The sequence below is a fragment of the Equus asinus genome, chromosome 17 (assembly GCF_041296235.1).
Source record: "Equus asinus isolate D_3611 breed Donkey chromosome 17, EquAss-T2T_v2, whole genome shotgun sequence".
Taxonomy (NCBI): Eukaryota; Metazoa; Chordata; class Mammalia; order Perissodactyla; family Equidae; genus Equus; species Equus asinus.
Window position 1 is genome coordinate 49,330,691 of NC_091806.1, and position 19,149 is coordinate 49,349,839.

General features: G+C 49.2%; 1 protein-coding gene across 7 annotated transcripts in view; it reads right to left on the reverse strand.

Annotated features, from left to right (window-relative positions):
• The window catches only part of NAP1L4 (nucleosome assembly protein 1 like 4), a 49,120-nt gene extending 35,361 nt beyond the window's left edge, over positions 1-13,759 (reverse strand). For 2 of the 7 annotated variants that reach the window (XM_014833281.3, XM_070488428.1), the window contains exons 1-2: positions 12,713-12,766; positions 4,621-5,019 (exon numbers count right to left, since the gene is read on the reverse strand). Coding sequence is in view for 1 of the 7 variants with exons in the window: in XM_014833279.3 (XP_014688765.3) it covers positions 13,526-13,553 (28 nt within the window). In the remaining 6 variants the exon portion in view is untranslated. Of the gene's footprint in view, positions 1-4,620; positions 5,020-12,687; positions 12,905-13,525 lie in introns of those variants that run through there. The other 5 variants (XM_014833279.3, XM_044749640.2, XM_070488426.1 and 2 more) reach the window with 5 other exon arrangements.
• Between the last annotated feature and the right edge of the window lie 5,390 nt (positions 13,760-19,149).

Consider the following 19,149-nt stretch of genomic DNA (forward strand, 5'->3'; position numbering starts at 1 on the left):
AATGCTACAGAACCGGCCAGACAGTAGACTTGTCCAGGTACCTGTCCAGTGACGCTGGTCACTATGGAGTTCCAGGGAGCTTCCCCAAGTGGGAATAATCTTTTCTAAAAGGATGTTAACTACAGAAGAGGCAGTTGCCTTCTACATGGAAATGCTTCAGTCCAATGTGAAAACATACAAACCATTACTAGAACATACTATATCTGTGAGATGGGGGCAACTGTATGAAACCCATCTGCCAGGCCTCAAATGGTCCACTGGGTAAACTAAAATGTTTCGAGGTGGTGCAAATAGGCTTCCCTGGGTTGAATTCAGGACAGATGGAGCAAGACAAGCATTTTCTGTGGCCTTACTGATGTTTCCCCACCAATACTGACTCATAGATGTTACCATTTTCTCAGTGGACCAATGGTTTAATTCACATACAGTGGTCAGTAAGGGAAGATTTTTAGATTTTCCTGGCAGGAGTGGCTTATTAACGGGTCCAAACCAGAGTCCCTTTTCACTGTACCAACAGCCTTTAGCTTTCCAATTTGCTTCTCCCCTTCAAAGGCTAGCTGTTGTAATTCCTTGGTCACTTCCCTTAGGTCCTTGCCAGGGAGAATAGTCTTTTTGGACTGTAACAGAGGTCGACAAATCTCATAAGGGCAGTGTTTTTCGCAGAGGTATCAGCAAGATGGTTTGCTCTGACTTGCAGTGACTCAGACTTGCAATGCCCAGAGACTTTAATGATGGCTAGAGCTCCTGGCAGTAGTACAGCATCCAACAGATTTCATACATAAGGTTCAGTCTTAATTTTATCTCCACTGGAAGTGAGGAAATTTCATTGTTCCCATAACATTCTAAAGTCATGGGCCACTCCAAAGACATACTGGCTATCAGTACAGATGTGTGCTGTCTTGCCTTCAACGAAAATTCATGCTTGGGTGAGGGCATCTAATTCAACTTGTTGAGGTGAAGTAGCCAAAGGCGAGGGTGCAGTCTTAAAACCTTGAATGGAGTTGATCTCGCACACCCAGCACAAAATCGACCATTTTCATTTTTTAGGTAAGACCCATCAGTAAACCAGGAAGGATCAGTTTCATCAAAGACACTTCTTGTTAAGTCATCACGAGGGGTCAACAGGTGATCCTTGAAAGTCAGACAGTCATGGGGAATGCCATCAGGGGAGGAGGGAAGAAGGGTAGCAGAGTTGAGACTGTTACAGAGAACAAGAGTGATACGAGAGGCAGTTAGTAAGAGGATTTCATAGGAGGTAAGACAGCTTGCCGGAAAGTGTTGAGTATGGTGTGAATTCAAGAGTCTCGACAGTGAGAGGTATAAACACGGTCAAGGAGGATCCCATGACTATCTCTGCTGTAGTCTTTACTAAAACAGCAGTAGCAGGTATGGCTCTAAGGCATAGGGGTGGTAATCATTGGGCCAGTAGATTTAATTTTTGGCTGTAGTAACCTAGGGGTTGGTGATAGCCCCCATGTTTTTGAGTAATTACTCTAAAGGCATTCCCTCCCTTCTCATACACAAAAAGGAAAAAAGGTAACTGATAATTTGGGTCCACAAGGGTAAGTGGATTTATTAAAGTTTCCTTCAAGGTCTTCAAGGTCAAGCTATCTTAGTCATCCAAACAAGAGGATCAGGTTTGGCATTCTTCAGTAAGGCATATAGGGGCTGAGCCATTAAGAATTTTGGAATCCAGCTGTGACAGTAACCAGCTAGCCCAAGAAAACCCCATAACCAACATTTAGTTTTGGGGTTTGGAAAGCTTAAAATGGTTGAAGTGTACTGGGCTCTAGGCGTAGCCCCTGTTATGTGACTAAATGTCTTAAATACCAAACCTGAGTTCAGACAAATTGTGACTCTCCCTCCAAGACCTTATGTCCCTTGACGGCTAAGATTTTAAACAAGTAAACAATGTCTTTTTGTGAGGAGTCTTGGGAGGGTAAGCAAATCATCCACATATTGTAGTAAGGTGAAGCCTCCAGAGAATTCTATCATTTAAGTCAGGCTTTAAAATTTGTGAGGAGGATTCTCAGTGAAGCCCGGGGGCATGACTGTCCAGGTATATCATTGTCCTTCCCAGGTAAAGGCAGAGACACTGACAACCTCTACCAACATGAATACAAAACATGCACTGCAAAGTCAACCACACTGAAAAGGCTGCTTCCAGTAGGGAATGGACGCCAACAGCATGTGGGGATTAGGGATTAGGGCAGTGAGGAACTACCATGTTGTTTATCACCCTAAGATCCTGGACAAATCTCCACCCTTGACCAGCGATTTTTTTTTTTTTTACAGGTAAAACAGGGGTATTACAAGGAAGGTACTGCAAAGGATAACGAGTCCTTGGGCCTTATAGTCTCCTATGACGGGCCTTACATCCTGTAAGGCTTCGTTTATAGGACATTGGTGTATCCATGGGAGAGGTTTGGAGGAGTCAATCCAGATTTTAACGGGAGGGGTACTATGAATTCTGCCTACGTCTGCTGAGGATTTTGTGCAAAGAGTGAGGGGTACTTGGTTTAACAGTGCAGATGAGTCCAAAGTTTGGTCTTCTTTGGTTTGTAGAGTACAATAAAGGCAAACGGGGTTGAATTCTCCCGAGTGTTGGATTTAACTCAAGGGATATTCCCCCTTTGGAGAGAAAAAATGGCAGCATATTTCTCCAGGAAATCCTGTCCTAACAAATGTAGGGGAGCCGAAGTGCTGAGGAGAAATGGGTGTTTGTCTTGCGAAGGTCCCACACAAAAAGATACGGGCTGAGAAACACGGATATGTTATGCTTTGAGAGCCCCACTATTTGAACATATGTATTATTCCAAGGAAGGGACCACTGAAGTACAGTGGGGCTGAGCACTGACACGGTAGCCCCTGCGTCAATTAACACCATAAAGAGCGTGTCTCGGATCTGGAGGGCAGTCTGCCCCAGCCTACTTAATGGCAGGACGGGGAACAGTCCCTCAGACTGAGGATGTCCTCAGAGTCCCAACACGGGGCTGGGTTTGGCAGTTGGTTCTGGGAGGGTTACAACTGTCTGGAGTGCAATTTACAGCAGTTCTTCTCGCAGTGACCAGATTTTCTGCAAGAATGACACGGTCCTATAGGACAGATCTGCTGCAGAGTCTACGTCTGTTGGAGATGGAGATTCAGAATCTGAGCTGTCTGTCTTCTGACATCATTTGCTGGGGTATGAGCCAACTGACTGGCCAGAACGACAAGGTCAGCGTCGACACTGTCTCCCATTCTACACGGGTTCTTTTTTTCTCTTTTGGTGAGGCAGACTTGGCCCTGAGCTAACACCTGTTACCGATCTTCTTCTTTTTGCTTGGGGAAGATTCAGCTGAGCTAAGATCTATGCCAAGTGGTGTATGTCCATGCCCAGGATCTGAACCTGCAAAGCCAGGCCCCCGAAGCAGAGCATGCTGAACTTAACCACTAAGCCATGGGGCCCTGAGCTAACATCTGCTGCCAATCCTCCTCTTTTTGCTGAGGAAGCCTGGCCCTGAGCTAACATCTGTGCCCCTCTTCTTCTACTGTATATGTGGGGCACCTACCACAGCATGGCTTGCCAAGCGGTGCGATGTCCGCACCTGGGATCCGAAGCTGCAAACCCCGGGCTGGTGAAGTGGAACATGCGCACTTAACTGCTGGGCCACCAGGCCGGCCCCCTCACGTAGGCTTTTGGCTATGCTGTGAGCTTGGTCATATAAAAACGGTTGGTGTAGTTTAAACCCTACAGATTGTCTGGGGTTTTCCCAAACAGCAGTTTTAAACCAGTACCGGGCTTGACCTTCTCCGACAAACATGTGGACTGACTGATAGATCAGAGAGACCAAGTTGGTAAGTCAGGGTTACAATATTGAATTCTTCCGCAAATCTATGGGGATCCTCAGCTACTCTGGGCAAGTCCTTAATTATATCTCTAAGCTCGGGTTTTATCCATGGGGTAGGAAATTTGGGGTGGTTTAGCAGGATCCTCAGAAGGTCTAATTTTGAAAGGGAAGGTTTTAATGGGTTTGGTTGGTGAGGTTTCAGTGACAGGAAAGAAGGAAGTTCAGATTGGGGGGAGGGATAAGGAGGCGGCACAGAGGAGGTGGAACAGTTGGGGAGGACAGACCTCGGCAAGCACCAAGGAAGAGGCCTCTGACATTTTTTTATTTATCTTTAGCTGTTTATCTGCTTCAGTCAATTTGGAAACACCATTTTGTAAGGAGGCAATTTTAGAATCCTAAACACGTTTAGAAGCCTTGAGATACCAATTAAAATAGCGGTCCCATTTGGATTGTTTAATTTTGTAGCCGTAGTCTTCTAACTTAGTTCAGAGAAAAACAAGTTAGGAGAGATCAAAGGTTCCCCATAATGGCCCCTGGAATTCTAAGTTATCCTTAGTAAGACTGGTCTATTTAGTCAAAAACGTGCATGAGGAAGGAGTGAAATAAACATAACATAAAACCGGCTGGGGTTCCTGAAGGGGGGCCGCCCTTAGAATATTTAGATGACTGGGATCCCATTATCAGATTCAGAGCAAAACAATACTCACCAGAACAATCTGTCCCTATCCAGATCTCGAAGTCAGAGAGCTTGAACAAAAAGAGGGGACTTGAGATCTGAGAGGAGACTTACCAAACTGAAAGTTATAGCAACCTGTGGAGGCCAAGAATGCAAAGGGCTCAAGTGTGCAGACTGTGCTTGATTCCGGGGGTTGCCCGTCATTCCTTGGTGGTTGTCTCCTTTGGATCCCACTTCTGACACCATGTAATGTCAACTGAAAAGGAGGTAAACTGAGGCGAGTTCCAGTTACCAGGAATTGAGCTTATTTGGGAATAGCAGAGGAAGTGTAATTCAAGACACGTGAACTGCAGGGAGGTACAGGCAAATGCACTGACGGTTTAGGGCTGGTGGCTTTTATGAGCAGAGTGCAAAAGGGGAAAATCCAGTTAGGGACCGTGCAGCAAATTCACTGGCTCGAAGATGGGGAGAGATTCTTGCCAGATACTCATTGGTTGGAGGATAAGTTTCAATCTGTAAATCAAGCATTTATAGGAAATCAGTCTCACAGTCTTTAAGTTTCATTTTTCGGACGGTGTGCATGTAAGAGTCTCCATTTCATATCCTTTGGTTCCATTTTAGATTAAAATCATTTCACATTTCAAATCCAGACCTTCCTGCCTTTCCCTACCATCACCAACCACTTCACTTCCTGCTGCCACTTCCATCTGCTCAATTCAACATTATTGTTGCTGTTGTTGGAACAGATGACAATCAACAGCTCAGTCAGGGTCAGGACTGCTGCAGCTCAGCAGCGTTCCCAAGAAATCCACTGTCTAGAAACAGAGTGAGAAAATACGCCTTCTATCCTGTTCACTATGTAGTCCCAGGGCCCAAAACACCATTAGGCACAATGAATATCTGTTGAATGAATAAACACCCTATTGCAGGACACAGGCCAAAGAAGTTCACCTTCCCATGGAATGACACCACGCCAACTTAAGAGATTGCATTGACACAATGACACAATTTATTTTTCATCTATGTGAAGACATGTGCAATTTAATGCTATTTTTGATGACATGATGACAAAGCAGTTAAGTTAAACCTGACAAGACATTCTCAAAAAAATAAAAAGGTGCCAAATCAAGGATAGAAAGAGAAAAACAAACAAAACAATGAGCTTAAACAATGGGAAAGAAAATAATCTTGAAGACTAAACCACCACCACCAACCCAGAACCCAATGTTTAGAACAAAGCAGACACACAATAATCTGGTTTTGATGTGGGTTTGAATCCTATCCCTATCATTTCCTAGCTGTGTAACCTTGGTTTCGAGACCCATAAAGTACCTATCTGAGAAGGTGCTGCAAAGACAGAATTACACACATAAAGTGCCTAAAACATGACTCACTCCAGCTCTCTTCCCACTTTTTTTTTTTTTTTAAAGATTGGCACCTAAGCTAACAACTGTTGCCAATCTTCTTCTTTTTTTTTTCCTGCTTTTTCTCCCCAAGTCCCCCCAGTACATAGCTGTATATTTTAGTTGTGGGTCCCTCTAGTGGTGGCATGTGGGACACCAACTCAGCGTGGCCTGAGGAGTGGTGCCATGTCCGCACCCAGGATCTGAACCAGCAAAAACCCTAGGCCGCTGAAGCGGACGGAGCGCGCGAACTTAACCACTCAGCCACAAGGCCGGCGCCTCTTCCTACTTTTCTAAGTGTAACATGCTTACAGATCATTCCATCTATTGCTTGATATGAAACCAACAAACCGAGTTACCTTAAACATTGCTCCCTTTATCTAAGGAAAAATAATGTAGAGTGGTGACATGATAAACAAGCTAGAGTTCATTTAGTCAAATTTCATCACCACAAATTACCTGCTTTTGTTTAGCGATACCTACTACAGTTAAAATAGAAAGTTACCGGCCCGGCCCCATGGCCGAGTGGTTAAGTCCGCGCGCTCCGCTTCAGCGGCCCAGGATTCGGATCCTGGGTGCAGACATGGCACCGCTCATCAGGCCGTGTTGAGGCAGCATCCCACATGCCACAACTGGAAGGACATACAACTATGTACAGGGGGGATTTGGGGAGAAAAAAGAAGATTGGCAACAGTTGTTAGCTCAGGTGCCAATCCTAAATAAATAAGTAAAATAGAAAGTTACAAGGAACCACCAAATTTGCAGTTTGAGAAATATAACCATCCATTTGTTTTAAATGCTGATATGCTGGGTTTAATACCAATTTCATGAAACCAAAGTCCAAGTCTCATCAGAAGGTTCTTCTACTTCTAGAAGGCAACCAAATTTAAATATGAAAGGGATACCAGGCAATAGAATATTCTAAAATTTCAAAAGAATGCAGCAGTTCAGGTTCCCTCCCAGGGTCAAAAATTTTAACTGAGTCTACAATTCTAAATTTGGATTGACACACAAATTTCCACGATTACACAAATGAGTGTTTTGCTTTTATTTTTATAGGATACCTCACAATCCTATTTATAAATTATTTTTACTCCGAACAAGGGAATTGTTCTCATGGGGAAAATTTTTTAATTTCTGTAGCAAATTATCCAACATAACTTTAAACTCCTTATTTTTAACTGAAAACTTGATCTGTAGCTAGACTAACCGTAGAATTTCAAATTGGGCCATTTTTGAGAGAAAAAGGTGTAGGCTGGGGAATATAGTCACCCTTCATATAACCAAAACTTTTATACATTTATCATCTCTCTTAAGCAAGTCAAAGGACCTTGGAGTTATCCTACGGAGGGTAACTGAGTGATTAAAATTAACTTAAATGAAATCAATATGTTCTGTAAGACTTCAGAATTTCATTATAGTCCATAATCCTTATTAAATTAGGGTGGTAGTTAAATGAACCCTATAGCATAATCACTTGGTTTACATACTGTCTGAGGGACGGCAATTCCACCCTGTCCACCTAAGAGGGAGGCTGACTGGTCCTGGAGGACAGGTCCAAATCCTCCAGGAGTACTATCATGCTTTGGCTTAGGATCACAGCAGAAGAGACAAAGAACCATCTATTCATCCATCATAAGGAGGAATCAGGATATCCCCGCAGGACATCCCAACATCTCCACTCACAAAACCTGGCCAACACAATGAAGCCTTAGGACAGGCCAGATCTAACGGACACTGCCCTGATCAGCAGATCCTTTATCCAGTCTGTGACTGCATTCCCTAGTATTAGAAGGGAAGCGTGCTGGAGGCAATATGCTGGGCAGGTAAGTGAAAACATACCTGAAGTAAATAACACAATGACCTGTGTAAGTTTCTGAATAAAAGCTATTCTTGCTAACCAATACACCTGTCATTTACACTTGTAATCTCTTAGCAATTAAAAAAAAAAAGAAGTCTCCAGGTCCTAAACTCATACAGGTAGTCTTGAAATTATGTTCAAACTGATTTCAATCACACGTAAAGGCTGATAATCTAATGTATACGCACTTCCTTTTTCTTCTGGCATTCATCAAAAAACTGATTCAAAAAATCATATATTATATGTTTATAGATGAACTAAGATTGGCAAACAGTTAATTACTGCAGCTAGGTGTTAGGTATGGGGAGCACTACTTTTGAACATGTTTGAAACTTTTTACCACCATGTTTAAAGAAAAAAAGAACAGATAATGCACGTTTGTCTTCCCACTGGAGAACAAGTTCCACTGGGCAGCGGCCTGTCGCCTCGCTCAGTGCAGCAACCAGCACAGGACTTGGCAGGAGACAGCGGCCAAGCAACCGCTGCTCCATTCATCCATTCACTGCCATTGGTCACCGTCTGCTTGTGTGTTACCTGTACAGAGCACGGCGTCAGGGACCCCATGAACACCTTAGCCTCACCCAAGTAGTTTCTGATCTAAACGCCAGCAGACAACAGTGAATCATGTCTTCAGAAACTTGCTAGAGACCAAGCCCTCAGTTTTCAGGAAGAAAGTAAAGAAACTACTTCCTTTCCTTAACCAAAACACACTATTTTTACTCAAGGCACAGTGGTTCTTCAGTGCTACAGCTCCAATTTCCTCCCCCACTCTCTTTTCTCTGCAATTCATTAGTACAAGACTGAATGAGGCAAACATGTGAACGTTTTTCTTAATCCAGTATTTACAGACCTTGTCACCTTGTCAGAAAGGCTTTTCCCTCTCCACTCTACTTCACATTGAAACCACCCAAGTCCCTACTCCTTCTCTCCACGTTTGTCAAAAGCCTCCACCACTATCTAACTTGTTTGTCTGTCTGCCACTGTGCAAACACACGAGGCTAAGGCCTTCTGTCTGTTCTGTTCAGTGCGATCCCCAGTGCCTAGAACTGTGCCTAGCACAAAGGGTGCTCACAAACGAATCAAGAGATGCAAAGCACTGAAAGCTACTTTGCGATAACTGGGTAAACAAGAAATGTTTCAAATTATAACACTTACAAGTGCATTCTTATAACCACTGCACATAAATATTTAAAGTGTATAGTCAATCTCTCTCCCACAAAACTCCTCAACAGAAATAATCTCATCTTGGTTTTGAACAGGTTTTTTGGATAATAAAAACTGCACTTAAAAAAAAAGGCCCATGGAGCCAGAATGGCAGCACAGTTCATTACAACAGCTGACAGAGTATACTCGTAAGAGGAAATGTAAGGCTGCCCAATGAGTGGTCAAGATCAAAAGGTAAAGGTCACAAAGGGATCTTTTGTAGTTTTCTTACTATAAAAATACACCGCCTCTCAAATTCAATGGCAAACTAAGGAGAGCAGCCCTGCTTTCTCTAGAGAGGGTAAAGCAGAAAACCAGCAGCTGTCACGTGAAAACAAATCTGCCTCATCACAAACCAGTTCTTGACAATTTCCTATCAGTCAAACCCAAAATCCTTCACTACCCATTGATAAGGGCTTCCCACTTACCCTGTGCTCCAGGGCCAATCTCACAACTGCAGTTCAGGGAGGCGAGTATTTGCTAAACCAGGAGATTATCATGCAAAGTAAGCTAAAGCCCGTGAGAGCGAGTTCCGGCAGCGATACCGCATCAGCGACTTTCTACTTCTAAAATCATCCCAGCGGTAGAAGAGCCAAACTAAGTACTGTCAGCCTTTTCCTTTGGATGCCTAAACACGCTTCCCTTTAAAACAAAAAAGCAAGCACCCCTTAGACAGCAATCCCAGACCGAACTTCCAACAAGCTCCTCACTGCTGCCTGACTATTCAAGTACGGACATCACCGGGAGTAGCAGTACCGGTTTTCGCCTGTTTCATACAGTTGATGGTCCCTAGGCCTTTAGGAATTTAAATCACCCTCCTGCCCACACACTATTCTTCCAAAATAAACAAAAAAATGTAGGCTCTGGCAAAATTTTTGAAAGTACAACATGAGCTTATCAGAACAGTCAAACCATTTTAAAACTGTGGACAAGGAATGGAAAGGAAGAAAAGCAACTCTAAAAGTAAGTAATTTCTAACTCTATCATGCGATTTATACTGTACATTTGAGGTCATCCCTCCTGATGCTGGAAGACTATCAACTGATCAAAAGAAGAAAACAGGAAAAGATCTCAATCCCAAGCGCAGCTGGCGAGAGACCTGCAGGCACAGGGAATTAACATGCTCTCACCATCAAGAGGCTGCTAAAACCCTGACTGGTTAACAGAAATATTTTAATTAAAGATTCAAGTACAAATTCAGACTGCCATGTGTTAATGAACATCCCAACTCTAAGTACTTAAGCTCTATAAAATTATGAACTGCCCCATACAGATAAAAATCTCAAAACTCAAAATACTCACAAAACTGCAATGCCTGTACATTTCTGGAGGACAAGAATCCTAAAACGGATGTACCCATTTCAGAACTCAGTTTACTGAGGGTATCAAACCAAAAATGATAAAATCAGCTTTGCAAAGAATTCGATCAATTTCTCCAATCACTATTTTGTACTTGTTTTGAAAAATAACACAAAATTCACAAGTGTTCAGGTGTTATTTTATGATACAGAGGCACAGATAACTGCAGACATTCTGAATCAGTAACCCTGGTCAACCAGGAAAAAAAAAAGTGCAAATCTATGTGTAATAACAGGTATTTAAGACAGTAATATAGTGTTAAGATAATTACTATTTTATATAATCGTAAATAACTATTTTGAGAATAATTCTTCTTATTGTACCGTGACAAGAGGCCTTAAAATTCTAGTGAAAACACTCCTAAGCAAACTTGGGAAGGTTACAATTTCTAAGCCTATTTTATCCATAAAATGAATTCTTCTTGTCATTATAATGCTATAAGAAGTTAAGTTTTGCAATAGTGTTTTTATTGACCAAAAAAGTCTTATCTTCAATTGATCCTTTCAAATCTCAGAAAAAAATATGATAATTTACCCTCAAAAGATGAAAGGAAAAAATGTCCCCATCTCCAAAAAAGTAGCTAGTAAATCGAGAAAATTCATTTTCTGGGGTTTCTTTTTCCTGAAACTCTACCTTAATAAGTGAACCCCTACTAGGTAACCCTAATTTTCAAACCATTTCCCTCTTCTTTAGTCACGAATTTAATCTTTGGAATATATCCCTATTCTAGCCCCACCTTCGTTTCTCTGAAGTTCATTTGACATTGCCACACTATTTATTCCACTAGCAATTGCTAGTCCCAGTCTGAAATAATTTCCAGATTTTACTATGGGAAGCATTCAGCCTTCTGTGGAATCACAGAATTTTAAGCTGGAAACGATCAACCAGCTCAAATTCTCATCAACTAAACTTCAGTTAGTCTCAGTGCAATCATGAAAACAAAACTCCTCATTAAAACTTCTTCCAGGGGCCTGGGGCCAAGAGGTTAAGTTCTCATGCTCTGCTTCAGGGTCGGGGGATCCGAAGGTTGGGATCCCGGGCGCCGACATGGCACCACTCATCAGGCCGTGCTGAGGGGGCATCCCACATGGCACAACCAGAAGGACCTACAACCAGGATATACAACTACATACTGGCGGATTTGGGGAGGGAGGAAAAAAAAAAAAAAAGAGGTAGATTGGCAACAGATGTCATCTCAGGGACAATCTTTCCCACCAAGAAACAACAACAAATCTTCCATTGCCTCCACAAGATAAAGCTGGGCAAACTTAAAATTGCCTGCATTTTCATCCAAGCTCTGTCACCTTGGACAAGCCACTCTACTTAACCTCCCAGGGCATTAAGTTTCCTGAGCAGGAGTTAAATGGAAAAACAGGTTACTAGCTTATTCTGAAATGAGTGAGCACGTGCGAAGAGATCAGAGGCGTCGCCGGCGTGGTTACTCGTGGAGAGGTACACTTCCTACTGTGGGAAGGCGGTAACTTCTACAGACTTCTCAACTTCTGGCTCCAGCGACTCACTGGACACACCTCTACATTCCTGTACAGGAGAGCGGCCGCAGGCCTATTCTAGACCGTCTGCCTGCAGGCGGGAAGACGGAGCCGGCATTCCTAGAGAAGGCGAAGCACAGCCGGCACGTGAGCCAGAGCCCGCATGCACGCGTCCCCGGGCTGGCCCTGCAGCAGCGAAGGGCACAGGCGCCGCGCCCCGAGGGGTCTAAAGGCGTCACGGGACTCGGGCTCCCGGAGAGGAGCCTGCGGAAGGGCAGATCTCATCGCGCCCACCGACGGGGAGCACGCAGGAGGCGAACGATAGACGGTGGCCGGGCGCCCGGCAAAGGACAGACACTGACCGAGCGGAGGGGACGCACGGGACGCTGCCTCCGTCCCGTGCAGGGTTATGAGTCTCCGCTTTCGGGAGGCTCGAGTTCTCTCTCCTGGACGCGACGGCAAGTGGTCGAGCGGCCCTGACTTCCCCGCCGCGGACACCAGGCCCCCCGTGCCCGCGGTCACGCTCCGGCCTGGGAGGTCCGGACAAAGGCCTCGGGCGGCCCCCCGCGGGTCACGGCCCCCTCGCCTTCCGGGCCGGGCGGGCCGCGCGGGAACAAAGGGCCTCCTGACCTTCAGGCCGCCGGGCGGGGCGGGGAGGGACACCTGCCGCTGCCGCTGCCGCCGCCGCCGCCCGCTCGCCCGCCGCCCGCCAGCCTCCCCGCGGGCCCGCCGCCGCTCCGGGCTCCGCGCGCGGGCCCCGCCCTGCGCCGCGGCCTCCGCGACGGCGCCAGCCTGACCCCGCCGCCCCGGGGCCCGCCGCCCGCCGCCCCGGCCCCCGCCCCGCGGCCGCCCCGCGCGCAGTTACCCCGCCGAGCACCGCGCGTCCGCACCTCACGCCTCCTGCGGCAGTGGCGGCGGTGGTGGCTGCGCTCGCTCCGGGAACTGCGCCGCCGTGGCCGCCAACAACGCCGCCTCCCATTGGCCGAGCCCCCCTGCCCCGCCCACCGCGAGCAAGGCGGGCTGCGACTGGGCGGGCGTGGCGCAACTCTAATACGCTTCGGCGCCGTCGTGACTACCAATCAGAGGCCGCCGTGGGGGCGCCGCGCTCAGACCCGCGGGCCGTATGCAAATGGAGTGTGTGACGTCTGCGGCGGCGCGCGCACGCCCGCGTGTCTCTTTAAGGGGTGGGGGCACGCGGTGGCCACGTTGGGGGCGAAGCCTGCTCCTCCCGCGCTGCTTCTGCACACTTGGCTCCTGCCCAGGCTGTCGCCCACCCCAGAGCTGGGTGGCCCCTTCTCCCTGACCCGCACCCCAGCCACCCTAGGAATGGGCGCCACTTCCCGGCCCACCCACCTCCCGCGCCCGCCTGTTCCATCCCCCCTGTCTCCCCTACCCCGCCACCTCCGCCTGTTCCCGTGCGCGCTGACCCCGCGGACCTCGGCCGCCCAGTCCCCAAGGCCTCTCCCTTCCCCGGATCCCCAGGCTCTTCCTGTGTCCAGGGCTTCGCACGTGGGGTCCCCTGGTTCTCGCCCACCCCGTCCGGCGCACACAAGGGCTCCCCCGGGTAGCGCCCAGATCCGCGCCCCTCAGCGTCTCAGCCTGGCCCTGGCCAGGCAGACCCCACCGGGCCCGCGGTGCAGCCTGGAGCTGGGCAAGGGTGCAGGCTCAGCCCCCCACATCACAGTTTGTAGAAAAGCACTGACCTAGAGGCGACTTGAGGGGTGAAACCATACCCTAAGCCTGGGTTCTGAGGCTCTTCATTTCCGTCTTGCGTTGTTTTTGTCTCCTTTTTCAGAAATAACTTTCTTTGGTGCGGTTGCTTTTGAAACAGTTTCTAACTAATTTTTATCGAGTTGTTCCTGTTCTATGGCATTTGGAGGAGGGGGGAGGTTTGAAACCAGCAGGAGGCTCCTGGTTGAGGCGCTCATTAAGGATATGAGTCAGTTACAAACCGCGGGGTGGCCAGCGGGGTGCCCAGGGCAGACGGCACAGCCGGATCGGCAGTAGGTCTATTGGGAGGGTGTGTGTGCGATTCCTATTTGCCTTACTTAGACTTTGTGACTTTTCTGTAATGACGTTGCTTTGCTTTTGGGGAGGGGAGGCCAGAGCTGATGGGAGGAAGCATGAACTTCAGAAGAAGAGAACGTGAGCATTTTCAAGTTTGGAGGGCTTTCCTCCTTCTCTTTGATAAAGTCTCAAATCCACTGAAGCCACTGGATCTGGCCCTGCCCAGACGTTGGGGGCTGGTGCGGCTGGCATCAAGCTGGTGGAGCCCTACAGGAGCCAGCCCACCCGACCTGGGCTGGTTGGATAAGCAGCCCCCCTGGCAGGCAGCTGAGCCTGGTCCTTGGGGGGGGTCTAATGAAGGTGGAACAGTTGTGGTGGTGCAGCCTTTCCCTGGGATCACTTCAATGAGTTGGTAGGAAGGTGGGCGATGTCCACCGGAAGGCTTTTTAATCTGTAACGGTGTTTAAAATGCTGTTTTCGTTTCCTGTGGCTCCCACAGCTAAGTATCACCAACTGAGGGGCTTAGAAAACACAACAAAACTGTATTCTCTCACAGCTCTTGAGGCTCGGAGAAAGAAATCGAGGTGTTGGCAGGGCTGTGCTCCCTCCGAAGGCTGTAGGGGAGGATCCTTCCTGCCTCTTCCAGCTTCTGGAGCTCCAGGCTATCTTGGGCTTGTGGCCACATCACCCCAATCTCTGCCTCCTTTCTTACATTGCCTTCCTTCTGTGTCTCTTGTGTCCTCTTATAAGGACACTCCAGTCACTGCGTTAGGGCCCACCCTAATGGCCTCATCTTAACTTGATTACATCTGCAAAGACCCTATTTCCAAATGTCAAGTGCACAGGTGCCAGGAGTCAGCGTTGAACCTCTCTTGGGGATTGCCATTCAGCCCAAAACACACATTAAGGCAGTGCCCCGGCCGTCGTCCTGGGCTGTGCAGCAGAGAGTGGATGTAGAGGGCAGAGATTCCTGCATAGGACCCCTGGGTCCAAATCCCTGCTCTACTCAGTTCTAGCTGGGCGGCCCTGGCCAAGAGCCTCTGCCTCCATTTCCCCATCTATAAGTTGGGAGCACTTGTAGTACCTGCTTTGCAGGGCTGGGGGGAGAGTTGGAACAACTCTGGATGAATGGTCCGCTTGGTGCAGGTGCTGGCCATTCTGATTACTCCCCACCTCCGCCCTAGTGAGGGGAGGGCACTTGGAGCCTGCGGATACGACTGGGGAAGGGGGTCTTAGAACTGGAGCCCAGGCCTGTCCGTTAGTCCCTGCTCCCCGAGGCTCTCAGAAGTCTGTCCCATGAGCAGCTCAGCCTGCATGGTGCCCTGGTGCATGGTGCATGGTGGGTGACACCTGGTCCCTCATAGGCCCTGGTGCTCAGGATGACCAGGAGCAGCCACCTTGAGGCCACTCTGGGCTGCCCTTTGAGGGGCCAGAAGGACAAACTCCTGATTCTACCACCTGGTGAAAGCAGGCCCGGCCTGGGATGGTACAGTCCACCTGTCCACACCTGCAGTTGTCCACACTTCCTGGTCTGCCCCTTTGGGGCTTGTATGGATTTGGAAGAAGGCCCCTCTCGGGGGATTGTGAATGATATCAAAGTCCTCCCTGTCCACATTTTCCTTCGTCGGCTCCTGCCTGTCATTTGAGTCCAGCTGGATGACCACCTCCTCTGAGAAGCCTTCCTTGAATACCCTCCCAGCCGCTGCCACAGCCCCCTGCTTTATTTCCATCAAGGCACCCATTGTTGGCTTTCTTGAAGCACGTTTGCTTGATTACATACAAGACTCTCCCTGCCTCCTGCGTCCTGTCCCCGCCTCTACAAGGAAGAGCATCAGGCAGGCTTCCAGGAGGAAGTGGTGCTCCAGCTGACCCCTGAGAACCAGGAGGAGAGGGTGCTACGTTTTGGGTCAAGAGCACGTGTGGAGGCTGGGAGGCGAGCAGCACAGTGCACTCCAGGACCTACAAATAGCTGAGGGAGGCTTTTGTCCCTCAAGATAGTATTTGGGAGCCCTGCCTGGAGGGGGGCTGGGGGCAGGTGCCCCTGGCACATGGGCATGTGTTTGCATGTCAGAGATTTGGGTGGGGGCCGGTGACGCCTGGGGCAGGCTGCACTCGGTGTCCTCACCTGAAAGTGGGAGTGCTGGGCAGGGAACCACGCACACAGTGACACCAATGTTGCCATTCCAGGCACTCTGCCTGGGTCTGACATTTTCCCGGATCTGGGCACTGGGTCTCGGATTCCCCAGCAGAGATGGGAACAAGAATCCCATGCTGTTAGCCTCATGTGGAGTGGCTCCTTCGAAACTGCAGGATGTCCTATTGGAGTCTACTACGAAATTAGGCAACATTCCTCACCTGCCTGCACAGTGACTCTATTTTCTGTCCCCAGTATAGCCATGAATGGGTTTATTTAAATGAAGGGTTAAGTCAGATCAAATGTGCTTTTCTGTTAAAGAGAACAAAGGCACAAGAATGGATGTCTGTTGGTTCGCTGTAGCTGCCACAACAAAGCACCATGAATTGGGCGGCTTAAACAAAGAAATGTATTCTCTCCCAGCTCTGGAGGGTTCAAGTCTGAGATTAAGTGTCCCAGGGCCGGCTCCCTCCAGAGGCTCTAAGGGAGGCTCCTTCCTGCCTCTTCCAGCTTCTGGGGGCTCCAGATGGTCCTTGGCTTGTGGTTGCAGCCCTCCAGCCTCTGTCTTTGTCATCATGTGGCTTTTTCTCTGTGTCTGTGTCCCTCGTCTTCTTATAAAGATACCAGTCATATTGGATTTAGGGCCCACCCTACTCCAGTGTGACCTCATCTTAACCTAACTGATTACAACCGCAAAGACCCTACTTCCAAATAAGGTCACATTGTGGACTTCCGGGTGGATGTGAGTTTTAGGGAGACACTATTCAACCCATTACAATGTCCATCCTGGAAAAGCCCGCACTTCCCTCGTGCCAGCTCCCCATCCTCTCAGGAGGTGGACCCTGCAGGGCGGTCTCCCTCTGCCTCCCAGGAGGAAAGCTGTTCCAGGCCCCCCGAGTTTCTGGAGCCTCGGCTCTGTGTTAGGGCTGAGGGGCTGAGGCCTGGTCCCGTGCTGGGGCAGGGGGGTGGCCTCCCACTGCCACCTCCCACTCAGGGATCTGCTCTCACCCTCCCAGGCCCTGGCACAGTCCCCAGGGACCTTGGGAAAGACACCCACCCCGAGCAGCACCCCCGCTGGCGGCCCAGGGACTGTGGGCTCCCTGTCTCACCACATCAACTTTAAAAACAGGCTCTCAGCATCTGGGACCTTGTGTCTGAAGGCGTCACCCCACCCTGGACCACAGTCTTGGGGGATCCACTGAGAGGCTTCCCAAAAGCCCCCAAACAAAAGTGGTTTCCATTTCACACTGGCACCCGGGAGGCGGGACCCGGCTCCCATCTGTGCCCTCAAGACGCTTTCATTCTGAATGGCCTCCTCGCCTCTGTCCTAGGCCCTTAGATAAACATCCAGGCTTTGCAGACCCCAGAGCCTCGTATTGGTGTCTCTTCCTCTACAGACACAATCCTTTCTGGATAGCCCCCTGACAGCAGGAGCGCCAGAACATGGATCTCTGCCGAGCTGGGTCCTTCTTAGCTAGGAGGGTCCCTTCTCTTCATGAGCTAAGGCCCCCTCATGTCCTGGGTTTGAAGTCACAGTCAGTCCCCAGGGTGCACTGCCACCCCCATTCTCCATGCTGTCCACCAGCACAGCAGCAGCTCCGACCATGCCTCTCTGCTACATCCTGTGGCTCCCTACTGCCCACTGTGAGCAGAACACGGGCGGGCAGGGCAGGCATCAGTTTGTGTAAAAGTCCCCAGATGATGTCTGGGGCCGGCCCCGTGGCCAAGTGGTTAAGTTTGGCACACTCCGCTTAGGCGGCCCAGGTTCGGACCTACACCACCAGCTGGCAGCCATGCTGCCGTGGTGACCCACATACAAAATAGAGGAAAGCTGGCACAGATGTTAGCTCAGGGCAAAAGTTCCTCAGCAAAAAAAATAAAACAAAACGCAGTCCCTAGATGATGCTCAGTGCAACCAGGGCTGAGCACTGGGATCAGAACTCCCCGGAGGGTGGGGGTGGCAGTCTCCAAGGCCCCTGGCCACCTCGTGGCTTTTGTCTTTGCAGTGTCCTGACCCTGCCTTTGCATGCTCTGGGTTCGTGTGCCCCTGTCAACAGCCCCTCTGCACAGGTCCTCCACCTGGCTTGGTCTTGGGCTACGAGCAGCTCAGGGGGTTACCCTCCAGGGGCCGCTCTGCCCTTGGTCTCTGCTCCTCAGCTGGACTCAGCCTCGTTGGCCACTCCCACAGACTGGGCTTGGGGGAACGGGCGCCCTGTCCTTCTCCCTCCCACCTAGAGAGCCGTGCCTCATCTCCGCGTCACTGAATAATGGCAACTCCTTGGCCTAGGAAGGTCCTGGATAGACGTCATCATCCCCACGCCAAGAGGAGGAAACGGAGACATGGGCTGGATAACTCCCCCCGGCCCCCTGGCTCAGAAATGGCCGGATCACAACCAACCTGGCCCTGGAAGGGACCTTGTCCCTTGCCTTTAGGGGTCACTGCTTGAGGAATAACCCCAGGAGCTGGCAGAAGAGAGGGAGCACCGGGCCCCAGAAGCACCCCAACGTCCCTCCACAGGGCGGTGGCACCCAGATTATGAGGCACTAATAAAGTGGACACGTGGAGAGACAAAGGATGAAGCAGATCTCGTAAGCACATTGACATGAGAAGATATGCGCGGTATATTCTGTGCAAAGAGAGGGATGCACAATGCGGGGTGCGTTTGGAAACCTCACTCCCTCAGGAGAAAGGAGTCTGGGACACTGTCCCTGAACTGCACAGGCTCTCTCTGAGATGGGCTTCCAGGGACGCTCAGTCCCCATACTGCTCATTTTCTGCAGGATTTGATTTTTAAATAGTGAACCTGTGATGTTTTTATAATGAAAACACCTAAGACTTCTCTGTGGGGAGAAGGAGGAAGACAAATCTGGCCCTTAAAGCTGGAAAGACGCTTCACACACACAAAAGACACACTTTTCACACGCAAATTAATATTATACAAGTCACAAAAATTTTCTGCCCCATCTTGTTCCAGAAGAATCTGCCGCAGCTTGTGAGGGTGCACAGGCGGAGAGCAGGGCAGGACAGCAAGGACACTCCTCACCAGGCACGTCCTTCAGCAAAGACAGGAGGATTTCCTGGCGGCATGTTTGAAAGAACATTTGATCGTGCAGTTTCAAACACAGGAGAGCAGAGAGGATAAGCCGAGGAACAGACGCCCATGGCTTAGATGTGACCAGGCACAT